At 37.2% G+C, this 26,287-nt stretch overlaps 1 protein-coding gene across 5 annotated transcripts in view; it reads left to right on the top strand.

Annotated features, from left to right (window-relative positions):
* The window catches only part of NOL4L (nucleolar protein 4 like), a 188,479-nt gene that overhangs the window by 101,402 nt on the left and 60,790 nt on the right, over positions 1 to 26,287 (top strand). For all 5 annotated transcript variants that reach the window (XM_015282617.4, XM_015282618.4, XM_015282616.4 and 2 more), the window contains one exon: positions 6,651 to 6,934. In XM_015282617.4, coding sequence (XP_015138103.2) covers positions 6,651 to 6,934 — 284 coding nt within the window. The remainder of the gene's footprint in view (positions 1 to 6,650; positions 6,935 to 26,287) is intronic.

Here is a 26,287-nt window from a genome sequence, read left to right as displayed (position 1 = left end):
ATTTTAGAGGAAACACAGTGACAGTAACTTTTCTGAGGAGCAGAGAAGGGTGCTTGAGACTTAAACAAGTTCAAATAGTGAGTGGATATTTACATGGAAAAGAAATGTGCTGGGTGTCCGATCACCTCCAGCTCAGAAAGACCTTGAACTGAAATTCACTAAGGGCTGGGCAAGCTAGAGCAGAGAATTCTCTACATTTGCCTTATTCTTTCCCCCAACATTTCCTAATAGCCACTTCTGGAGATAGGATATTGCGCTGAATGGATTTTTGACCTAACCAGCTATGTCCATTCTTATGCTTTATGAAATAAGGGATAATAGAGGGTTTGAAATCACCTTTGTACCTCCATTAATTCTCCTGGTGTTCTTTATCATAATGTGAAAAGAAAAGGAGAAAATGAATAGATTTAGTTGATTTCAACTGGCTTTTAATTTATGTATTGAACTCATGCTTGAAACATGACTTGTGATACAAATGAAGCATGACCAAATACATAACTGTGACAAATTGATATTAAACGGTCATTGTGAAAAGTGGTGGGAGTAAAATGTGACCTTGCCTTTTTTATTAGTTCTTGGAGAAAAGTCTTTATAATTATTTCATACTACGGAAGTTCCTATGAGTCAGCAGTATATACTAGCTTTTCTCTGATTCACCACACATCTCTTCCCAAATTGCCTGCTACTGGTTGCTATCAGTAGAGGTTTTTTTTCAATAGCTATCATTATGAAAGTTTGTTAGCATAGCTTGGGCATGTGAAAATACAGAAGGAATGTAATTTACTTACTTTTAAATATTTTCTTATGTAGCATATCATTTTCATCAAAACTGTATTTTTACACAGAAAAAAAAATAAAGCATGCATAGTGTTGAAGCCAAAGGTTTAAAGGAAGCAGCATAGTAATTCAAAACTGCTCTGGAGTCTGTCACTTTTTGGTCGGAAACTTTCTGTTGCAAGTGGTCCTGTTCAAATGAATCAGATTGCTATGGGTGTAAGCTGTTGTTCAGCAAGACCTCAGCTGCTGGTATCCAGCCCAAAGAGATTAAATCAACTTTCGTTATACAGACCTTTGGTAGGCAATCTGTGAGAGTGGGTTTTATGACACTCTGCACTTGCACAGGCAGCAGCTTCAGTCTCACTCTTCCCACTCAGCTCATTCATATCCAACCTCCTCCTTTTAGAAAGAACAGTTACCCATCTTACAGTAACTGCAGCTCTCAGAGATGCTCTGTCAACAGGCAGCCCACTCCAAGTGCTCGTTTAACTTGTGTGCATGCTACCCTGGAGTCTGCAAGCATCTGTGTATGTCTGGGCTGCATATGTGCCCATATCCCATCTTCATGTCTTAGGGCAAAGCAAGCAAAGTGGCCCCAACAATTGCCCTATTCATTTGTTGTGATTTATCAGACTGATTATCATCAGTAATGGTGTTATCTTGTATGATTCTCCTCATATGGTCAAATTTTTCTCAAAAGAGCCAAAATTGCTATGTTATAACTGCTTTGGCATCTTTGGGTTCTGACTTCACATTTTTGTTAACAAGAGGGATCATTAGCTTCCTGGCCCATCACCACCCTTTCAGCAGATGTGAGCCTCCAGGTAGCTGTGTGGTTGTGGGACTGTGTCATGCAACTGCTGTTAGAGCTGAAGGGCAAAACTGTAGATTTCTGACTTGTAAAATATGCAGTAAGTTTCAGGTGATTTTCATACAAATTTCAAGTAGAGAAACAAGTTAAGCATGCTCTAAATATTAATTGAATTCTAGGTTGACAAGTAATTTGAGAAAAGGAGACAAATTATTCAAGACATCTGCCTTTGTGTGGAAGGGTTTGTTGACTCCCTCCCTGAATTATCTGCAAGGAATATGAGAAGCCTGAATGATAAGTAGTATGAAATTATTTGCTAACAGTAATGTTAGATATCCTTTAAAACATCTGAAGGTTTTTTCTCACAAGGAGATAAGCAAGAATCGTCTATATGTACCTTAGTTCGAGCTTCACAGTAAATCAGTTATGTTTATATCAGAGTTTTAGATCTAAAATTTGTGCTCTCAGAAAACTAGTGTTTGAGGGGCTTGTTATTCAAGTCAAATTTCATGCACACTTCAGCTTGTTTCCCTTTAACAGAGCATTTACTGTGAACAGTGTTGAGGATTTGACATATCTGATCTGAGAACAGTTCTCTCTAAGTGGAAGAACTCCATTTTAACTTGTAAAGAGGAATCTTTGCTCGAAGCACAATGTGCTTTTTGGCCCATTCAAAAATCTAAATGCTGTTGGTAGGAAAAGGTATCCTTTAGATTAATACCTGATTTCCTGCTCTGAGTCAGAGTGTCCTTAGACTGTGAACTGTCATGGAAATCACTTGCAAAGTGTGAGGTGTAAAATATAGAGAAACTGATTTTTGGCAAAGGTTTAGGTCATGTAGTAGATAATTGAAGTGAAGGATGCAACGGTTCTGAGAAACAAAACTATTTAGAGCACCTGCTTTTGTGTGTTGGTTGGACTTTCTTTCCTGGCATTTTTTTTCAGTTTGGGCAGTGCTCCTTGGTTCAGCAGAAGGCAGGGTGCTGACCCATCCAAATAACGAGCTTTTCTCTGGGGGGGTTATACTCCTTAATCCCTTGAAGGGCATATCTGTGTAGGCGTTTCTGAGAAGCAAAATACATACCTGTTTTGCAGTCAGATTCTCCCTTCTCAGGCTTATGCAACAAAAATTGTAGACATACGTCCATCCTTCTAGTGTGTGGGGTAAGGGTTCAAAGTGACACAGTTCCTAAAGACATGGCTTGCTCTGAGCAAGCAGCATTGTCTGTTGAGGCCATCATTCATGATCATGGCTGATGTCTGTGGACAGTGGTGGCCTGGGGAGGAATTGATGATCTGAATGACTGCAGGGAGAATGACTGTTTACGAGGGTGGATGGTGATAGGACAAGGGGGAATGGTTTTAAACTAAGACAGGGAAGGTTTAGGTTAGATAATAGGAAGAAGTTTTTCACACATAGGGTGGTGACACACTGGAACAATTTGCCCAAGGAGATTGTGGATGCCCCATCGCTGGAGGCATACAGGGCCAGGCTTGATGTGTCAATGGGCAGCCCGACCTAGTGGTTGGTGACCCTGCACGTAGCAGAGGGATTGAAACTCGATGATCATTGTGATCCTTTTCAACCCAGGCCCTTCTATGATTCTATGACTCTATGAACTCTTCCCAATGTCTCTTCTGTGACTGTCCTGCCACAGGACATAGGTCAGGAAGCTATCTGCCCCTTATTTCAGCTTGTGGTACACGCAGCTGCAGGGTGCTTTCATGGAGGTCTTCCCATTTAAACCTTCACAAGTGGTGTTTGTGGCAAGAGGCATATTGCAAAAACACACTGTCCTTGCATCTGTGGTGCAACCACTGCCCACACTTGAATTGACTGTGGTGGAAGCCAGGCCCAGACTGACCCCGGCTGCCACCATGATGCAGTGAATCCCAGGGCCCACCATGTTCTTTGCTTATATTTCTCTGCAACCCAGCGGCTGGGTTTATGCCTTTGTGGCCCACCTTTAGTGTTGTCCTTCACGAAACAGGAGGCTTTTTTTCCTCAAACCAGTTGCTCCTCACAGAGTCTGTATTTCTGTGCCTCAGGCACTAGGTAACTCCGGCTTTAGAGTAGCCTTGTTCTTTGCGTGAACAGACCACCTGCCCAGGAATGAGAAATGCATGAAACCTTGTAATTTAGTTACCTTGGTAACATCTGTAAGGAACTACCAGTGCTAAACCACTGTTGTTTTTTTTTTTTAATCTCTTTTATGGCAGTGCATATTTATTTTTACTTGGCAAAAGTCTGCTCTAAGGCCATTGCAGCCATTCTCCTGAACATTTTTCCTAACTGACAATCAGGAAAATGTTTCTAATGAGCAAGGTTAAATGACTGTAAAAGATGGTATTTGACTTTAGAGCAGAACCGAGATCTACCATCAAGTAACAAAGCTTTTGCTAAGCAAAGCCAAAGTCATGCATGTACTGTGTTATTGTTTCAAAATAACATAATATTTGATGACATTTATTCAGCATAGGTCTTTTATAGGAATTTTTCAATGGTTATATTTCAGAATAAGAAGATCTGTTTCACACTGTAACAGGCACACGTGCAAATTTTAGTTGTCTATCATTCATCATACAGGAAAAACAAACAGACAAACAAACATTAAAAAAAAAAAAGAAAGAAAAGGAAGAAAGAATTAAAGCCACAGTTAATGACTGCAAGCCCAAAGTAAAAGCCTTGCTTTGGACTTTAGCTGTTCCTGAATCTGGCTCCAAACACAGCTCCCTCCCTACTCCATCGCTCCCTTTTAGCCTTAGCTGAATAATAGATTTAGCTAGATTCTCAGTTGCCAGCACACAGTGGCTTCCCAAGGATCAAATTTGGGTGCTGCAGAGGAAGCACTGGCCTCAGCTTTTAGCTGTGCATTCTCTGGTAACTGAATTGTTTCTCCCTTTGCTCCCAACCATAGGGAATATCATGAGCTCTTCAAAGGGAGGAGCCTCCACCACTTGGTGCTGATTGATTTAATTAATTTGAATCTAACTGTCACTTGTTAAACCGATAATCAAGAAGGCAATCACCTAATAAGAGTCCTAAATACAAATCAGCCGTAGCAAAAGTATTTAGCTTTTAATTAAACTGGATTTCTTTTTGATATTTCAGAGCTTTTAAAGTGAGTAGAAAATATAGCTTTTTTTCTTTAAAAAAAAAAAAAATCTCCCTTTTCAAATACCATTTTCTAGTTCTGAATTATACAACTGTGTATTTATTTATGAAACTTTATTTAGAATTTTAATCTTTTAAAATTATTATTATTACTATTATTAATGTGTTATTGTTAAGGTCCTGTAAGTCATAAGTCACAAGGCGTGGTACGAGGTTTATTAGGGATACACTGTGTTGACCTCAAAATTATGTCACTTCAATCTTCAATTAGCCCCAGGTTTTTAAATAAGAATGTCACACTGAGATGATGTCTAGCATGCAAGTTGCATGTATTTATAAATCTGATTCTGGGAACAGCATATATCTTTTAGTGTACATACATTTGTATTTACGAGAGAGGTAATGTAAAAAATGTTATAAACTGAAACATATCTTGCTTGTTTTTTTTTCATTGCAGCTATAAAATATAAAGCATTTTGTAAAAGTCAAATCTGCTCCTTAAGTAAAAGCATTTAGAATGTGATTTTTATTATGTATTTTCATGAAAATAGAATTTTTTACAGGTTTAGAAACCAAAAAATCTTCATAATGGGGGCCAAGTCTTATATACTTTGACATAGTGGTGTTGGATGCGTGCAGCAAGCAAAACACTGATGTATGATGTCTTGCCTGTGGCTCTTTAAGTACTTAGCTGAATTAGATCATTACCCATTTATATGGCATTTTCTTCACTTTTAAATTTTAACCTGAGGGTCAGAATACTTGTTTTTTACTGTGTTGTGGTGTCTTTAAATACCATGTGTATATGAACACGTTCGTTTCTTTTCAATGAAAAATGATTAGAAAGGCCTGATAGCAGGTGTCATATAAAGGTCCATTTCATCTCATGTCTTCAGTTTCAATCTGTGTGAATTCCCAGTGGCTAACTCCTCAGTTTTGATTCCAGCTTCACTGCCTGTGATAAACATAGACTTGTAGGACCCTGAGCTGGGCTTTGCACCATGAGCTAAACCACGTAAATTGCTGTAAGGTGCTTGGGAGAGCAAGTAAACAAATTGAGGTCTAAATTCATCCACTGAAGGATAAATTGTTTTACTAGATAGCCAAAGGACTGCTTAGGATTGAAGAGTGGCTGAGAAAGTAGAACAGGTGGCAAATCCCAGTGCTGACAAACATGGGATATACAAACCCAGAAGCACGTCAAAATGTATGTTAACCAGACTTTCCAGCTGTAAAATCTAGGGGCCAACACCACCACATCCCGAGTCTCCAGATGTAACTTCCAGATTGATAATTTAATCATTTATTAAGTGGTATTTTAAAATGTATTGTAACACAATGAATGAGCAAAACAGATGAGCACATGAACAAAATGAAGAGGAGCTCTTTGCGTTTGGAGTCGACTTTCCCGATATAATCTCTATTGCCAGCAGCGAATATATTGGATATATTTACATTGTATCTGTGTAAGAGGATGTTTATGGACATGACATATGCTGCTCTGCACCCTTAAAACCTGAGAACTACATTCTCTATCAATACCATGTGCATCTCTGTTAACTTCAGAAACATGCAAGACTGCAGCAATGAACATGATATATGAATAAGTAGATCCATAGACATATGGACAGACAGATGGTTTAAGACAGATTTTGTCACTTTGTCCCTAAAAATCCAGTGTGATGGTTAGCTTTTGTGTACACAGTGACACTAAGGTGTCAGCCCAGATCATTTCCCTTAGCTTAGCAATATTTTGTTGATTTACACAATGTTTTTATTTGAAAAAGTGGAGGGGTGTGCACACACATTTTGCAGAAATGTACCGGGATTAAGTAACATAAATCTTTTTAACTCTATTTTGAAAAACATTGTGAAGATATAAATTATGTTTGAACTGGACAAAGATGATGATGTGGCATATGACTGAAAATATATATTTTTTAATAGATGATTCAGCCGCAGAGAGTTTTAATGGCAATGAGACCGTGGGACACAGTTCCAATGCTTCAGGGGGAACACACTGCAGGGAGATGGCAGAAACCAACAGTAATGGCAAAACAAATCTGGAGCAGGATGAGCAGCCTCTGAACCTGAGTGACAGTCCCCTCTCTGCTCAGCTGACTTCAGAATACAGACTAGATGATCACAGCAGTAATGGAAAGAACAAATACAAGACTCTCCTAATTTCTGATCTCAAGATGGAACGGGAGGCAAGAGAAAATGGAAGCAAGGTAAGATGCTTCCACGTGCTCCAGATATGAAGTGTGTAGATTAGAAAAGGAAACGCTTTGAGAGGCCAAACCAAAGGTTATTCCCAGATAAGCACTTATGCAATGTGTCTAATGTTTGTCACATCATTACTCACATGCTATATGCGGATTTGTATGCTCTGTTACACAGATACGATGCATACATACATGAAGTGTATGCAAGTGTATATGGGTGTACACGTCTACTTATAGGCATAGATAGTGTGTTCACACTTCAACAAAAATCTGTGCAGTTCTCCATCAGACATGAATTTTATCAGTTCATTTATTGAGAACTGTTTACATTATCCATTTGAAAATACATATTATAATATGTTATTTAATAAATAAACATATGTATATATGCTGGGATACACATCTATATACGTATATTTATAGATGACCATCTCATTACGTGTGTTATGTATCTATAGAATGAATCCGTATAAATTTTAAGTGTGTACGCCCAAACAAATTAGTACGTGTGAACTATCAGCATCTGAAAGGAACTGATTGGGTTCCTTCCTGATTGTTTGTGTTATGCGAGCACCTAACCCGAATTAAAACTGACAGGTTTGTTTTAAGAAGCTGTAATGCCCTGAGGGCTTTTCTTTGTAGCTGCTGTTAGGTGGGTAAGGAGGACCAAGAGTGGCTATATGGTGAATAAAGGCAGATTCTATAGACTATATAGATAGCTTGATAGATATTTGTCATGAGGGCATGACAAATGTAGGGAGGGCGAAGAAATGGCTTGTATCATAGGAATTATCTGTTGTTCTGCTCTATTGTCAACAAGTTCTTGGGTTTTTTTATCTGATAACTCCCAACTGGATTACCTCTTTTACAGCAGCAATAATAAAATGTTAGTACTGGATTCAAATACTACTAACGCTGGTCACTAGCTCTCAGTAGCAGACTACAAAAACAACAACAACAACAACAAAACAAACAAACAAACAAAAAACAAAAACAACCAAAAAAAAAAACAAACCTGACAACACAGGTATACTTTGAACTCCCTTGTCTTTTGCAGAGCTTTGAAATATGAGTGACGTGAAAAATCACATTTTTAGGCAATCCATAACAGGACTGTACATGACTGATGCCTGGAGAAGAGCAGTTATTTTCACAAAAGTTTTAACTCCTGTCATCATTGCCTGTGGAGTAAAAATAAAAACTTGAAATGTTAATTCAAGTGTCTGGTTTTGACGGGTAAGAAAAAGGGAGACAAAAAAGGAGACTGTTAGTAGTTCTCCTTCCTGGCCAGTCCTGTTTAGCAAATCATGTATACCCAAACTTTCTCCACCAAATCTTCATGAAAACTTATTTATCAGCATGGAATGCATTTGCTTCTACAAATTCTAGTTTATTGAAAATGTTCTGAATAACTCAAGTCTGGAAGTGTGTATGCACTCCAGTGCTGGATTTATTCAGTACTTTGACTACTGCACAGTGAGTTTTAAATTGGCATATATGAATGGTATTTTCATTTGCTCCAGGGCACGTTGTTCCAATGAACCTTCTCTAAGCCAGTCACCCAAACATTGATAGACACACAGGCTCTTTTGCCTGAGGGATATTACTGCTTTTGCCGTTACTCTTGTACACAAATAAGCTTGGTGAAGGAAGGGAGAAATCTTAATGTGGAACTCATTCACAGCTAAGACGAAAATATAACCTAATATTATTTTCTTTTCAATTTTATTCTGTTTCAACTCAGATGCAAAGAAAAAAAGTTATCAGAAAGTGTTAAAAATCTGTTTGTAATGAGTTGAGATGACAACCAAAGACAACTCATTCTTTGTTACTTTACAAATTTTAAGAGGTCTGAATCATCCCCCACACTGCTATACTCTTTCATCACTCACTGTCATCCTACCCACTCCATACTGCTAACAATATGCAAATTTGCCTCCCCTTTTTGTCCTAGCAAAACTCGTGTTGATGGTTACAGTTCATTTAAATATATGATTGATTAAGTGTGCAGTAAAAATTATTAAATATGGAGTGAAGACTTCAGGAAGAGCGTACTCCTGGAATGAAAAAAAGTCAGAGGTTTGTAAGCTAACTGTAGAATAAAATTGTTTTTATGGCCACATTCTTATTTTACAGATGAATTCAATTCTTAACTTTTAAATGTAAAAGTAGTTACAGAACGTTTTTAGAAGTAACAAGAATCATCAATATGTTAGAACAAAATGGGCTATACAACACCTCAGTGTTTCATTCACGTACACGTTCACTTTTATAAATCATTACTATTGTTTTACCTTGTTCGGTATCTTACATACTAAAGAGTCAGAGAATGTCCTACAAGCCTTACACCTGATCAAGAAAAAAGTTACATGAAACATTAGTGATAAAAAAATGTGGTTTCTTAATACAGGAAAATGTATTTTAAATCATTGGGCTAGCATTGCAGGAAGTAATATGTTATGCTTCATCCCTTTTCAATGGCCTGTTCAGCCTCCAGAAGATGTTGCTTGCTGGAGATGGCCAAATCTATGTGAAACCCACAGGCAAAGGAATGGAGCCGAGAAGATCTGATGGCTGATATGTTTCTTACCTCCTCTACCTGAATCACCTTTTGGATACTTCATCATAGGTTTTAACTAACTCGAAGCCACAGTTTCTCTGGTCAACTTGCATTCATTTGGATCTGTCTCTGGGTTTAAAGATAGCTTACACTGTCACGTCAAAACTGAATATAGCCAGAATAAAAACCAAAAGGTTACTTGTCTTTAGTTGAAAGTTTCAATACATTATATCTTCTCCACCAAATCACAGACTTCTTATGTGAATTTATTTTTTTCTTGGAAACCAGCAGTTTTCTTAAACTATATTGGAGGTATTTGGTTGTACAACGCTATTTTCAAGAACATTTTCTTCACATGTAATGGTGAGCTCCACTACTTGACAACAGAATTCTGATTGATAATTGTGTACACGCTGTGGATATATGATCACAGGAAGCATTTGGAGAAAAAAAATGATAGTGTTTCTGTCATATTTTCTTCACATATCTGGCAGGTAATAGGCAAATGTTTAATGAAAATGCTCACTTTTTTGTTGGATTCCGATTTTTAGAATATCCACCCATTTTAAGCAGTTATATGTTTACGCTCTGTAGAAAGTTTGCTAGACAGAGGCCTCGTTCTGAAAGAATGAGAGATTACTGGATGTCAAAAAGGGACAATTAACATTTTTCCTAAAATCCATGCTCATAGACAAAATAATGAGTGATAAGTAAGAAACGTAGGTTTTTTGGGAATCAAGTTTGTCTGAAAAGACTGATGCATAATTGGAGATCAGATAACCAGATGAACAAATTTCAATTGAAATTTGTAAACTAGCAGAACACATTATTGAAAGAACACTAATCAGTCTATTTAGTCTTTAAAAACTGATGTTGACAACACTCCCTAAACAAGAATTACATTTCAGAGGACAGCCTAAAATTTCTCATTGGATTCTCAGTTTCAAGCAGCAAACGTGTGGTAACTTCTGTGTGGAAAGAGCACATTCTGTTTGCTATGGAGAGTTTTGGAAATTGCAACTTAACCTTAAAATGTGGTCCAAAATGTTTGCCATTCACTGAAATTTTTTTAATAAAAGAAACGTGTTTCAGTAGCATTAGATATATATATGTAAGTATGCACGTATACTTTGGTGTATATATATATATATATATGTATGCTTCAAATATATAGTTTTATTAAGCTGATATTAGGAAAGTGATCCTCCAGTAAGAACCAGATGCTCACATCAGTAGAACTTCCTACAGTCATTTAAGGTTCTACGGAAATCAGTGGAACTTTGTCTAGATGCAAAAATATATACATATATACGTGTATATATACAATATATACATAACAGGACCGAATCTGTATTATGGAAAACTTATAAAAGTACTCATCTTTAAATGTTCTGCAAATGCAGTTCTTTGAATTTAAACATTTAAGTGCATTTATAAATTATTTCAGATCATTATGTGTGAGAGTGCTGTGTTTGACCATGGTGGAGCCTCCATAGCAATGAGATTTTTGATTTCTGATTCTTGTGTTACTGCTTTTTCCTACAGTATATACTGTATTTTGAAAACTCATTATATAACATTATCTCTTCCACATTATTTATTTCATAAAATACAGCAAACCCACACCTTTTAAATGATTTCCTTCCTTCTGCATCAGGTTACACTAATATAGTATGGGAAAAGAGTCTTTTGAGCTAACCAACCATACTAATGTTGTCCTATATACCCTACATGGATTATAATAATTTTATAATATTATACATCATATGTATACTGCAAAGGACACTCATCATGTGAAAAACTTCTGTTCTGGGATTTCCCAGGTAGAAATAGGTGCTACTGATCGTGAATGCCTAGTAGATGCATTGAAGTGAGGTAACAACACACACCATGTGTCCACTTTGTCCAGATACCTACTAATTGTGGACAGTTGGCTAATGTCTTCTATTTTTTTATGCCAGACAAAATTTGTGACAGAAAATTTGGACACCTCCAGGCTCTCCGCATATACGGCAGGCCAAATTAATATGATCTATAATTAGCTTGAGTGTGTAACTGGCTGCATGGAGAAGTGCAGAAGATTATTAATTTTTCTCTAAGTCTGAAAAGAAAAGCAATTTTAAAGGAGAGAACAATAAATAACAATTGCTGCACACAGTGACCTTTAATTATTATACTTCATTCTAATGTAGCAAGCATTATAGTTACAGTGGCTCACAACACTTCAGAGCTTTTACAGTTTCTAAAAGGAAGTCCTTTCTTTCTATAACTCCTTTAATGCTAGACTTTTCAAGTGATTCACAGACTTTTTTTTTCCAACATAATGTAAAGGATTTTTATCATAGACCACCACCTGGGGCTGTTTGTCCTCAGCTACTGCAACTTCAAGCTGGTATTGTAGTGGATGCACTTAGAGTGTTGCAGGTTATCCTAGCAGGCTGTCCAGAAAGATCCCAGTCTAAGAAGGTTTTAAAGACTGTAAGCTTGCAGAAGTTCTGAAAGCCAAAGCATACATGAGATGTGAAGTCATTTGAACTTTCTGCATGCTTCTGTAGGTAAAACTTCAGTCATCTTCAGTAGGTAGTCCACTTGCAGCTTCTTGTAACATCTGTTTCGTTGGGGTTAAGCATTATTGAAGGAAAGATACAGAAGTACAGTAGTCTGATCTGAAAAAAAAAAAAAACAACACAAATATACAGATAAAACAGGTGAATCTGTTGGTACATTATTCCAGCTGGTTTCCAGAAGTGCATGTGAATGTAGCCACAGTTAGATTACATCTCTGAAGAATATGGTAGAGTTTCAGTGTGTTTCTTACTCATTCTCTCCCTCCTTTTTTAAGGCAGTTACATCAGTATGATATGAATTGTCATTGCTAATGTCCTATAAATGGCATCAAATGTGATGTTGGGTATCTGAGGCACATGGAGTCACTGGTTTCCCTCTGCCTGTATGTTTGTTTCCAGGTTTGCCTTAAGAAATGCTCAGAATTTAAGGGATCACACAACTTTTTTTTTTTTTTTTTTTCAAAGCAACTGGTGTCCTCAGCAGTTACAGTGGACTTGAACAGATCACTAGTGGTTTACTGAGTTACTTAGGATGTAATTTATTTAAAAAAAAAAAAATCATGATGAGATGTGAAACAAGCGTGCATGTACTTGAAGGGAGGGGTAAAATGAAAACTGTAAGAGTTTGGTGCGTTGAAGAATAGTGTTGGATACACTATTTACCTTTTTCCTCTTTTCCTTCCTCCCTCCTTCCTTCCTTTGCCTTCCTTCTTCCCTTCCTCCCTCCCTTTAAGTTCGTGCTGCCAAGTGCTCAGCTTACAGATTATGAATATGGATTAGGAGTTAGTTGAGGTTTGAGAAAAAACTTTAACAAGTCATCCTCTTCGCAGAACGTCTTGCTCATTTCTCTTGCTTGAAGTTGGATCTCACTGTGTCTGTAAGAAGAGGAAACTGGATTCCTTTGTATTGTTTTCAGTTGTTTTATTTTCCCTCAATTCTGTAGTCAGATAGAAAGTGTTAAAGCAGTGGCATATTTTACTGACTGCTGTTTTGTTAATGTCTCTTCAGAGTTTGCATACCAGGTGTTTGATAGCTTTGTTTTATGGATTAAGCATCAAGTCCATGGAAGACTCAGAGTGAAATTCTGTTTTCTATTGTAATGACTACCCTATGAAGAGGGAAGCAAAGTCTGATGAGAGGTGTAGGCAGGACTTGTTACAATGCTTGGTACTAAAACAGATTTTGAGCACACAACAACAAAAGAGCGGGACAGAATGCAAACCCATCATGATACACATCCTGTGAAGCAGCAAGACATCAGCCCACGTTAGCCTGTAGCCCTACAAGGTTCCAGCCTGCTTTCACTGTTCCAGACATAGCACCAAGAAAAGGGTGGTAACTTCTTCCAGCTGTGCCTTAATTGTTGTCTGATTGATTGTGGCTTTTCATCAAGTCTCAGGAAGTAGTTTGTACTGAAACTCAAACAAAGAAATGATAACCGAAGTGAACTGAATGTGAAATCCACCCTTCCTGCCATCAAGTATAGGTGGTGCAAGGCTACAACATCTTTTGGCTTGCATCTTTGGTGTGCAAAAGCAGGCAAAAATATTCTGCTGAACAATGCACCTTGTTCTTTCTCTTGTATTCTTAGGTGTGTGCAAATGTAGCAGACACCAGTGTTTTCTACAGCTGCTTTGGAGATGCACTGCAATAGAAAGAGACAGATTCCTTTTCATCCATACATGGAGAACAAAAATTGAATGCAAGGAGTTTTATGGTCTTCTTTTTTTCTACCCACTCATTTACACAAGAATAAGACAGAGTAACCTGTTTTCTCTTTCTCTATCAATTCCTACTTCATACATAGGGTTTGTGTAGGTTGATCTCATTGTAAAGACAAAGACCTTTATATGTTAGTTTGGAAGTAACTTTATTGTTAGGAGAAAGCTGCAAGGAAGAAAAAAGTTCTTTTTTTTTCTTCTTCTTCTTTTTTTTTTTCTCTGCTCTTTGATAAGGTAATTGTTATAGGTCACTGAGAAGCTTTCTGGTACTGAAAATTTGATATTATGTTAAGGATCCTTTCCCTTAAAAAAATAAGTTAAATTTATAAGCTGATGTCTTTTCCAGACTTAAATCTTCTGAATTTGGGGGTTACTCATAATAAATGGCAGAAGAGAATGATGTTATAATGAGAAATAACTACAGGTGCATGCAAAAATTAGTGCATTATTTGTCAGGAAATATGAATGCTCTTGGATTCTCTAGCAGTCACATTCATCAAAGCCCTTTGTTTATGCTAACATCAGTTCCATGCCTAATTCCTCTTATTGGAAATACATTTAGTAGCTAGTCTTCACGTTCCGTGAAAACCCTTGAAAATGAAATTGGTACCCTGCAGGGAATTCATTACAGTAATGCAAATCCAGAACAGTTAAGCTGAAGTTGATGATGTTACTTCAGATTTACATATTTGTAACAGAGAATACAATCTGGCTCTGTATGCATATGAAATCCCAGCTAGTGTATAACTGGCATGGAAGAGAATATTTTTTAATGTGACCTTTTATAAATTTTCTCAGATTTTTTTTAAAGGAACGAATGCACACTGGTCAAGTAGCAGACAGTTGTGCTGTTGATTCCAGATTGCATGTATGTTACTCATAGATCCAGCTGTCTGTCTTCATTCACACCCACCTTTGGAGCCACTGGTCCCTCACGCTGGAACAGAAGCAGTTGTGCCTGGAGGGGATGCAGGATTTTGACCACCTTGTTTTTAGTGACTGGACATCTGTTCAGTCAAGTGAAAAAGCTATCAAGGGCAGCAGCAATCAATGAGGTAAGGTGTATGAAATTACTACATTTGTCCCTTTGTACAGCCAAGAATTTTTTTAACTCAATAACCTGGGAACAACTGTGTATCTTTCAGGAAGATTCCTGTTGACTTCCACTTCAGTTTGTTCCTGACAGATACCTTTAGGACTGGGTCTTGTTACAGTAACTAATACCTTTAGTCCCTAACCCTTGCTTTTGTGACAGTGTTTTTTTTTTTCATTAGGAAGGAAACTGAATTTATGTTGAAGTTCTGATGGGTCAAATGTTCACAGCAGCTTTTTCTTCTCCTTCCATTATCACAACTCCTCTACCAGCCAGAGGAAGATAGAGAGCAAATCTTCCTCTTGGAAGATTAAATACTATTTGATCAGAATTTGAGTAAGACATAATGAGGTAGCAATAATTGCTACTCGCTGCAACTGCATTTAGTCTTAATATTATTTACAGTTGATGAACTGTCATTTTTTTATTTTTCAGATGACAGAGGTTGAAGCACTAATCCTCAAAATGGATCTGTGATGAATGGCTTGATAATTGGCCACATTCTACACATGATATTCCTCCAAAACTATATTGTTATTTAAGAAATTGATAATCCTGAAACTCTATCCTAATTTTTTTCTTATGATATCAAATAATTTTCTATATACCAACTCTGCTGCTGAAAAAAGAAATTACAGTGCTTTTTTGTTCCTTTTTATTTTCTTTAATGACTTTTATTCCAATGTGTTGCTGAGGTTTTAAAATAAATATATTTTTTATTAGTTCTTACAGACATGTCCCTTTCTAGTCTTGTTTTTTGTTGAATGAATGCCTGTAGTCAAATGTCTTACTGCATATGTTTGACACACCTACAAACATACTGTGCTTTTGTGTGTTTTCCATTTTGCCTCTACAGCTGGGAATAATCAGTCACAATAGAACACTGAATGCTTATTTCAGATCCTCACCTATTCAGGTAACTGGATTTTCAAGGTGATATGAGGGAAGTGAATAGGTTAATTTTTAAGAGAGGAAGGAAGGAGGGACAAGTAAAATTCACCTTTAAAACTATTTAATTATTCTGCTCTCTTTTATCTTTATCTTTGTTGCTTGTTTTTTAACCATCTTTTTGCTGCTTTGGCTTTTTCTGTTAATTATCTTCTGTTCTACTCTATTTGCTTCTAAAGACTCCTTGAAAGACCTAGCTGAAATGTTTTGTTTACAAATAAAATAATAGATGTAGTTAATAATATCAATTACCAGAAAAGAGCATTGCAAGGAGTCACCTGAGTTACTGTGTCCCTTTCTCTTGAAATGGCAACCTATGTCATAGAGTAAGAGTCCAGGACAGTGCAGCTCACCAAAAGCCAAAATATCCATGAAGTTCTGGTTAATAACCTTCAGCCTTATAAGAAACAACAATTATGCAACTGGATTGTGATACAGGACAAATGTGAGGTATACTGGAGATATCACTGATGCCTCAATCTCTGCAATAACAAATAACTGTCTAGATGAATTACCCAAATGGTCCCTTTCATTCCCTACAGAAGAGGGAAACAAAACCAACAACCTCCAGTAGTCCCTAACAGTCTGCTTCAAGTTTTGTTTGCCCCATGTTTCATCAAAAGATATTGTCTTATACTTCAGCTCTAACAGTGACCAATTTTGTATGCTCCAAAGACACACAGAAAAATGCAGTATCTAAATTCATTATTGTGACAGGGAGGGAATGGTAATGTAGGTAAGCAATACAAGCTGTGAAATACGTGATATGTTAATTAAACATAATCAAAAGTCATTGATCAAATAATCTTTCAAAACACATGGTAACAAATAAGCCACTGGTTGTTACGAACATTACAGAACAGTGTTCTTGTGTAAGCAGAGAAAAATCTTGGGAACTGGCTTTGAGTACTGTGTAAACAAATGTTTACTTTTCACTGTGTACTGATGACAAAGGACAGAAGTGTGAAGTATGAAAATATGCTGCCAAAGGTAGGGGTCTATAACTTGTGTTGAGTTTTCATTCCACCCATAGAAGTGTTATGCAACTAACATGAAACGTTATACATCCATAGAACTTTTACTAACCTGCTGCTTCTTGGATCTCACAGGACCTCTGTATACTCCAGCTGTTGCTTGGATGTTGGCATAGTACAAGTATTTTCCCTACAGATGCTTGTTGTCTTCAGCTGTTTTGGTCACACTATCATTCTCAGCATCCCTTTGCATCTATGCAGTTTATTTTCTTAATTTTTCCCATCCCAAGGTTGCCATGAGTTACTCCCTTGATCTTATGGATAAAAATACATGCTCTTCTCTTCCTATTTACATGTACATTTACAGAAGCATATATTCACTTTGATACATGTGTAAATATATTTGTTTATATATTCTTTTTTTCCTGCTGTCTGATGAGAACAGTCCTATTCAGTGGCCATGACTGGAAGTTGAAGGCATCATATGGATGAATCAAGAGCATACAAAGTCTTCACATCTCTTGCTGAGGCATCTGCAACACCACACAGCTAACATTTGTGTAAAGGTGCTCCAGTAGACAAGAATGTGTAATGGTCTTTCATAAGAATTTTAATTAAAATGTAAATGTTATCTTGTGTGTTGCTTCTGACTCCATTATATATTTGGTGCTTGGGTATAGCTCATGATGTAGTGCATTTCCTCCGCTCATGTTTCTCATGGCCTTTGGGAATTGTCTCACTCGATCAGGAAGAGCCTTTGAGGAACTATTCAGAATTTCAACCTGTACCTGTTGCCCTTGAGCTCCTGGGCTGGATAAGAAAATATTCAAGAAAAGCGAGGAAAGGTAAGTTGATTTCCTTAGTGGTTAGCATGAATGGCCCCAGTATGGCATGTCCTCAGTCCTCCTTTACTGTGAATTCCATATCAGCGCTCAAAAAGATACATGAATATTCTTTGGGCCTTTTGAATTGAATCAGTGATATTTAAGTTTTTGCCCCCTCCCAAATGCATGTGTCTTTGTTCCCTTTGTATAGTTAGTCACAAACTCTTAACAAATATTTTACAGATGGACCCCCGTGGGACCGAACATCTGTCAAAAACTGTACTGAAAAATTAAAATAAAGGTTTTAAACTTCCTGTTTCCCTCGCCGTGTTTGCTTAGAGGGAAGAGCTGATTTTAGTGGAAAAGAAGAATCTGCGGCATGTATGACACTACACTCTTTTGGCTCAGCCAAGAAATGGAGGAACAGAGTAACAAGATGCCAGTATCTTATGGAATATGCTTCTTCCGTTAATGATGATTTTCTTAGAAAGTTTATGCTTCTGTGTGATTCATTAGATGCTTTTTAAAATCCACCTCTATCCATAATAATACAATTAAATGTCCACTCTGCCTTCAGGAAGTACATACAAATTTATGTAATATTGAAAAAAGATATTGGAAACTATAGTGGATTTGAACAAGTGATATAACACCAAGAAGTTGAAAAACTTGCAATACAAGGAGAAAATTGCATTAATAGAAATAAAGCAAAATGGCACCTTCTTCACAGATATTCTCACTGGTTCTTACCAATTAATAGATCGTACCGTATTTCAGAGGACAAAGTTTATAAAAGACTCAGTGGCTGAAACTTATTTTTTTTTAAAACAGGCTGGAACTGAGATAAGCTATTTTTACAACGACTGTAAACAACTATTCCTATGAAAGTAGGTAACTACTACATAAAACTATTCTATTTAAGGTAGTTGTTCTTTTCATAAGTATTTGTTCTACTTAATGTGCAATTTATTTGGAATGATTGTTGGCTTGTAGAAAAGAGTTAAAACTATTTCCTTATGTTCAGATATTACTTGATGATGTTCTGCAGTGCAGATATTCTCTTCTGGGCTTAAAATCCATGAGTCTGTAGAAGTATCACAGAATCGTAGAGGTTGGAGGGAACCTCTAGAGAGCATTGAGTCCAACTCCTCTGCTAAAGCAGGTTCCCTGCAGTGGATTGCACAGGAAGGTGTCCAATCAGGTCTTGAAAATCTCTGGAGAAGGAGATTCCACAGGTTTCTGGGCAGCCTGTTCCAGTGTTCCACCTTGAATTCTTAAAGAGCCAAAATGGCTTTTAGCTTCTTAAATCACTAGATCCCTGGCATAAACTCGCGAAAACCTGGCCTAGGTGTCTATAACTCAGAGTTCTTAGTAGATATTAAGCCCTGCGTGCATATATGGCTTGGTGTATAAAACCCTCGATGGGCTATTTATTTTTGCAGCAGTAGCTATGCTAATTGAAGATCATTCTCACCAGTATAAGAGGTAAGTAATTCTTAAGAATATCTCTAAACTATGTTGAAGTGTTGAGATCACCTTTTATCTTCCTTATTTTTTCTTTCTTTCTTTTTCCCTGTATGAAATTGGTAGGAAGTATGCTGCTTTGATTTTACTCTTTTCCTATTTGATTTTAAAACCCCGTTTAATGCTAACTTTCTAATAACTTATTCTAATGACTAGATTTTCTATAGCTTATATCTAAGTCTGTATATCTCAAATAACAAATTTTTAAAAAATGAATTTAGGCTCTATGAATCTACCATTTAATTGTGAGGCACTTGTTATCTTTACTTCAACTGTTTTGCCTGTAAGAGATAGGCAGTGTCAGTGGAGTTTCGATGAACCTTTTGTTGTCTTTTCCTAGTGAAGAATTATGTTCCTTGACCTTTATACAATGCTGCAGTGTTACTTTTTAGACGTGTCATTTAACACGTATAATTCATACTGTTACTTTAATTTTTAGGATATACTATTTCTAGTAAGATAATTGTGTGCATAATAACTTTCTGGATCAGGAATGAGAAATATATACCTTAACAGATATTTTAATTGACAGGGTTTCCTATATCTTAATTCTTTGCATTTATGTAGCACACATGATTCTGGAAGCATTAATAAGAATAAATCAGCTTAGCATTGGATCACTCCTGTGAGGCAAGCATATTCCACCATTGCCTGATGATTAGAAATATAGGTATGAGCATACTTCTGCAAAGTCAAACAATCTGTAGGAAAGCTGGCATAGAGATTTACTTTCTGTTTGCAATTCCTGAACATTAATTACAGTACCAGTCCTTATCTCCAGACATTGTTATTCAGTTTCAGTAGAGTTAGAGTCAACTTCAATTGAATAGCAGTTGGAAAGGTTCCTCTGGATTTGTTAGCATAGCCAGAATTAATTTTTAAAGAGTTTAATTTCTTCTTCCATGAACGAGAATGAAAATTTCACTGATTCTCTGGGCAAATATATTCAGCCCTCATCATGAAAACATACACATGTTTACACAGGAGGTCGACATTGTTGACATTTACATGAATAAACCTTACTAGCCTTAAAATTAGAGGTTTCCATTAAAAGTAGTCATATAAGTTCCCCGTATACTGTATTTACATAATACAGAAATTAGAACCTGTGTGAGTTCATCCTTCTTTTAGATGGTAGAATGGGATTCAGTTGCAAACACATGGGCATTTTGTATCTTTGAAGGGATGCTCAGCTGATCTGTGTCCAGTGTATACTTTTCTGGAAGCATGTGTGCCTCACACTGGCACTGTGGCATATTTCCCAGCATCATAAAGTGCTTTTATTCCATCCTAAAACAGAAATGGGGCTCTGGCGTCTTTGATTTACTCATCTGATTCCCTTTAAGACTGTCCTGCAGGTCCATACAGGCTTCCCTCTTGACAGTAGTGTGAGTTCAGAGTACTTTGGTACAAACTGCAGTTAATTCCCTGGCCTTACAGAGTTGGACAGTGTACAGCTATTATTTTGCTGATTGCACCATTGATAAATCTAAGTAATCACTTGAGTAAGTAACCAAAACGGAGAGATCTGCATAATAACAAGAGTGTAGGAGTGTCAGAATGATTGTCTGAAACTGTATGGCAGTGTGATTAGACAAGTAACTTCTGCTAAATTATTTAAAAAAAAAGGCAAAATGAACATAACAGTTAAAATCACTGAAGCACTGGGCTTTAAATCTACTTTTTTAAATTTATGTGTAAAGTAGGAATGTACATGTACATGTGTGTACCTGTCTAGGAAGTTGACTCCCTCCTTAAATGTTACTTCTTACAATACAATTCTTGTTTTATGGTATATGTAGCTTGCTTAGTTGAATGCTCTCCAGGTTGCTAAATTTATTTCCTTCTCAATAGGCTTACTTTTCTTGTATTTCTGGCAAGTGCTTTGACAGTGTGCCTTTATGCACATTTTTAAATTAAAAACTATTTTTTTCCAGAAGACTATTTTTAAAATTTATGTATTTCAGCCACTACAGACACATAACTAATGTTGACACCAGCAGATCCTTGCAGCAGTAAACACACATCATTTATTGGTTTTACAGGCAATGTGTGTACCATTTGCTCTTTCTAGGCAGGTGTTAACTGAAACAAGTAACTGAGAAAACATGAACATTTTCAAAAATTAAGAACTTTTTACTTTAAATACCAAGGAATGTAGAGCACTGAGGACAATACACCTCTGCTAGTTCTTCATTACTCCTGCAAATCAGAGACTGAGTGTGCACTAGCCTCCTCCTTCTTTCCTCCTCCTTTGAAATTGCATTGTCAGCAGGACATAAAATTTCCATGGACATGCAGCCACTTTATTCCCTCAGTTCCTCTGACTATCCTCTATAAGTGGCATAAATTACCTTATATGTTATTTCCTCTTGTCTCCTGTGTTGTAGGGATCTTTTCCTCAATCTGTTTTACATGATAATCAGACAGTTATGCTGCATAATTACTTATTGAGAGAATTCAGCTTAAAAAGTGGATCCACTCTGTATGGCAGTCTTCTGGTCATACAGAATTGTCCTAACAGATGATCTCATGAATTTCAATCTCTCTTCTTACACGTACGCCAGAAGCGGAAGCTTCCTGTTGCCTCTGGAAAAATGCATGAAGGTAAAACCCAACAGAGGAGTAAGAAAAGCTGCCCATTCAAAACCAGCTCATAGCCCAGGTCTTACCTTACCACTGCCTTAGTTCAGTGACCCTGTCTTGTCATTGTTCACTTCAGCAAAAAAATATTCAGAAAGACAGCTACCACCAGCTGTCTTGCACCACAAAGTTGTTTACCTCTGTTGTTGGTGGAAAAGTCAGAATCCAAGGTACAGGAAAGCAGAAAGAAGGCTTTTAATTTCAAAAAATCATTTGGGCTCACCAATCCCACCCTAACCAAAACAAATAAGACTTGTTTTTATTTTTAATTAGTTAATTGAGGACATTGCAGTTTTCAGTGACCAGATCAAGTACAGCACTAACCAAGGCAAAACACTTTCTGGTGTGCAAAGTTAAGACATAAAGACTACTTCCCAGCTCTAGTTATTTAAAGCCTGTGTAAGCTCTACAAAAAAAAAAAAAAAAAAAAAAAAAAAAAAAAAAAGACAGCAAAGACCTAGTTTTGAGCATATGATCCCATAGTCAGTAGTGGGTCTTCAGAAGCACACTGAATCAATGATTTGCCTGTGGGCATTAGGACTGGCTGATGCTGTGCATTTTTTAGGATCAAAAAATAATTAAAAAATGAAAGAAGATACTGTTGATACCTTATTCAAGGAGTGGCACATAGGTTGATCTCTGTACAGAACAGAAAGAAGAGCAAAGCTAAGTAGGCCTCATGTTTATTTCAAAGCTTTTTCTAAAACAGCTTCTAAAATACTGCCCTTAGAAGCAGTGAATGTAGACCAAAAAGGAAAAATCATGTCTTGTAGTGCTCCATCTTGAAAGAGATATTTTTAGCTCCAACACTTTATGTGTGTTTAATTTGTGTGTAATAATGCTATATTTTCTTCTTAATTTTAATAATTAATTTCTTCTTAATTTTAATAAACTTGTTTATTTAAGATATTAACATGAGTATATTAGAAAACGTTTTGTGAGTGCTGGTAGGGCAAACATTTCCTTGTGGTTAGTTTTCAGTGAAAGTCCGTTTGGAGTGAGTGATGGGTAAGAACAGAAGGTTCTCTATGTCTTTGAAGTCTTACAGTTGGATGATTTTACTCCATCTTTTTCAAAGGTGAGAGCAGACCTGATATACTGTAGGCATAATTTTTGGAATTCCACTTTTGAGAAAGCATCAAAAAGATGGGTTAGCGTAGAAATAGCTTCCTTCTTCCCTCTGGAGATTGTCTCAAGGATGGCTTGCAGGGAATTCTTTTGCATAACAAGAAGTCTGAGACAGTAAAATGTGGTGGTCTGGCAAGCAGAGTTCTAAGTTCTTCTCCAGTTTTCTCTCATGGACAGTGCCACTGAGTAGTCTGTGTATCTTCACTGACCTCTGAAAGGCTGAAAAGTAAATGGCAGAAATTTTTGCTTTCAGCTTCTGAACTTGGATTTTTGAGGTTTTAGAGAAAGCTTAGGTGGTTCTAAAAGTCATGTAGAACTTTGATTAAGGTATCATGCAGAATTTATTAGCAATTAAAAACTACCGGATGGTCCATTTGTCACACAGTGTTTTCAGAGCAGAGCCCTGGAAGCAGTGTATGAAAGGGGATGTATCTGTATGCAAACATATTACTTCATATGTTGGTTATCCTCTCATAGGTTTGCTAAATAAAAGCCATTACTAGGAAAGCTAGATATTTTTTCAAAACCTCACCTTATCAGATCACCTTCATGAAAGTTATTTCATGCCTTCAACAGATTTTACATTTTTTTTGCCTTCAATCAAACTGTGAAGTTAAATTGCATTAAATAAATAAATGATCTCCCAGCCTTATTCAGCATTGTGAACTACATAATAATGCCACAGAACATATTCATACTTGTACATATAACCAGAAAAATAATTGTATATGCTCAAAGCACTATTGGAGGGATTAATAAGCACAAGATTCTTCTCTGCATGGATTCCTCCCACACACCACTTTGAAATTTATTCTACCTCAACCAAAAATTTGCAAGATACTTCTTATGTCTATTCAAGGCATGACTTTGCACAAAAATGTTTGGATGCAAAATGTTCTGTAGAGATTTTATGCCAGACTGCTTTTGTTTTACTCGTGACCCAAGTAAGAAATGTTTTTTTGTTTGTTTGTTTTGTTTTTTGTTTCTATAATCTTGATTTCTAGGAGTTTCATCCAGAAAAAAAACAAACACATTTTGCTACCCATATGGGGTTGATTATTCTAACAATGTGAAAAGATCTGTTTGTTGTGGTGCTGCTCATTGTCTGGATTTGTTTTCTAAGGAAATGCTTTCAGCTCTCTCTGTCCCTGTCTTACCTTTGAAACTACTGACAAATTGTAATCTAATTTGAAAAAGTGGGTATCTTGACACAGAGAAGTTCCTACTAGTTCAGTGTAAATCTGCATTTGACTTAAATAGAAAGCTCCAGGTTTCTGCATTCATGAGGGTCTTTCATTTTGGGATGCAGAAGCTGCTTGGGTAATTAGTATTCTCCTAGCCCTCCACACACCACTAACTCTACCTGTAAGAAGTGATAGAGGTCTGCAGTGAAATGGAGAAGGCATGCTGGTGGAGGCTTGGGGTTCAAAGGCAATAGGATGTTATGGAGTGAAAAGGAGAAGTCATGCTGGTGGAGATATGGGGGTCTAAGTCAATAGGCTGCCATATTCCTTCAGCTCTATTTACTGAAGATAAATCTGTTTAATCTAATAGTCTAATATATTGGGTATTTCTGTAAAGGAATCACTGAGTGGTTATTAAAGATATGCCTTTACAGGACTCATAGAGATCATCTGTAACTGCCAGAACAGCTATGGAATCCCTGTACTTTGTTTGTTGCTTATGGCATTGTTGAAAGAGCTTACTGCATGGAAAAAAAATCAATAGCTTGAAGACATATTGTTGCATTCACGTGAAAATAGTACAGCAGTTGCAAAATTTCTTGACAAGACTGCAGAAGTCATATTTATAAGAGAAAACCAATTTCTATATACTTTTATTGCCTGTGTGATGTTACTTTAATACTGGAAAACAAAGCTAATAGTGCCCTATGCCATATGTGAAGAGATCCTATTATAGGTATTGCAGGCTCACGGTCTGCCTTACAGACAGGTAAACTGCTATTTTATAAATTCTAGTGTTGCAAAGCTTGAAGGTGCATATATGTGCCAGTGCAGTTTCTAAAGGTATATGTTTTAGGAATCCTATTTGAGGACCATTTTCTGAGTCTTAACATTTTCATTTGTAATTTGGAAAATGTGCCTGCAATCCCTGAGCTACAAAATAAACACACTGCAACCTTTCTAGAACCCCTACAAATTCCTTCTGGTGAGCTGAATTGCAGATTCATTGCGGACTCTGATGTTTAGAGACTCTTTGCTTCTGATGTCTAGTGCCTGTTTAGATAAACAGCTGAGGCACATTATAATTGCCTGTCAGGGGGATCTCAAAATAAATAAATAAATAAATAAATCAGTAAAATAGGAAGAGCAGATGACTTTGTTTTCTGTTTTATGTAGTTCTCTTTAAATCCACACCATTCAGGCAGTGCCATGAGACTTAGCCTGCACACTGTTGAGTCAATCATAACGAAGCAGTAAAAGTCTTTGGATAAAAACTTGATGTTCTCTTGGTATGTAGATCATAGAATCACAGAATGGCTTGGGTTGGAAGGGAACTTAAAGCCCACCTAGTCCCAGCCTCTTGCCATGTGCAGGGCTGCCACCCAGCAGCTCAGCTGCCCAGGGCCCCATCCAACCTGGCCTTGAGCACTTCCAGGGATGGGGCACCCACAGCTTCTCTGGGCAGCTGTGCCAGCGCTTCACTGCCCTCTGAGTGAAAAATTTCCCTGTCATCTCATCTGAATCTTCCCTCATTTTGTTTAAAGCCATTCCCCCTTGTCTTATCACTATCAGACTGCATAAAAAGTCAGACCCCCTTCTGCTTGTAAGCTCTCCTCAAGTACTGGAAGGCCACAATGATGTCTCCCCAGAGCCTTCTCTTCTCCAAGCTGAATAACCACAACTGCCTCTCCTATGAGGACACGTTGAGGAGCTCCAGTCCTCTGATCATCTTCATGACCTTGTCTGGACCTGCTCCAACAGCTCCACATCCTTATTGCCAGGCCTCAATCCTGGAAGAGAAACCAGCTTTGGCTATTCAGCTGCTTTTTTCTCCTTCTTCATATAGTCATCTCTGAAGCACAGTAGGCAGAACACAAGTTTGTGCAGGAGAGCATTCAGTAAGATGCAGGAATGCCTGTACCAGTAGATTGCACAAGCTGTGTGTGGAAAACCAGGCACAGAAAGAAAATGTTGCCCAGGCAGTGCATGTACAAAAGAAGTCATCCTGCTTATATTCATTGAATCTTGTTACTCACCAGGGAAAGGGAACTTCACTAAACTTGTCTTTACATTTGTATGGTTAATCCCTGTCTGCTTACTGGTTTCCTGGTCTGTGGCCCCGTGACATGACAGAGCAGGATCATTGCCATTTCCAGTGATGATGACAGGGCTGCTAACAGAAAACACTTCAGT

This window comes from Gallus gallus, chromosome 2 (genome assembly GCF_016699485.2).
Source record: "Gallus gallus isolate bGalGal1 chromosome 2, bGalGal1.mat.broiler.GRCg7b, whole genome shotgun sequence".
In the NCBI taxonomy this organism is placed as follows: Eukaryota; Metazoa; Chordata; class Aves; order Galliformes; family Phasianidae; genus Gallus; species Gallus gallus.
The sequence above is the reverse complement of the archived record's forward strand: the minus strand, read 5'-3'. Positions and strand labels throughout refer to the sequence as shown.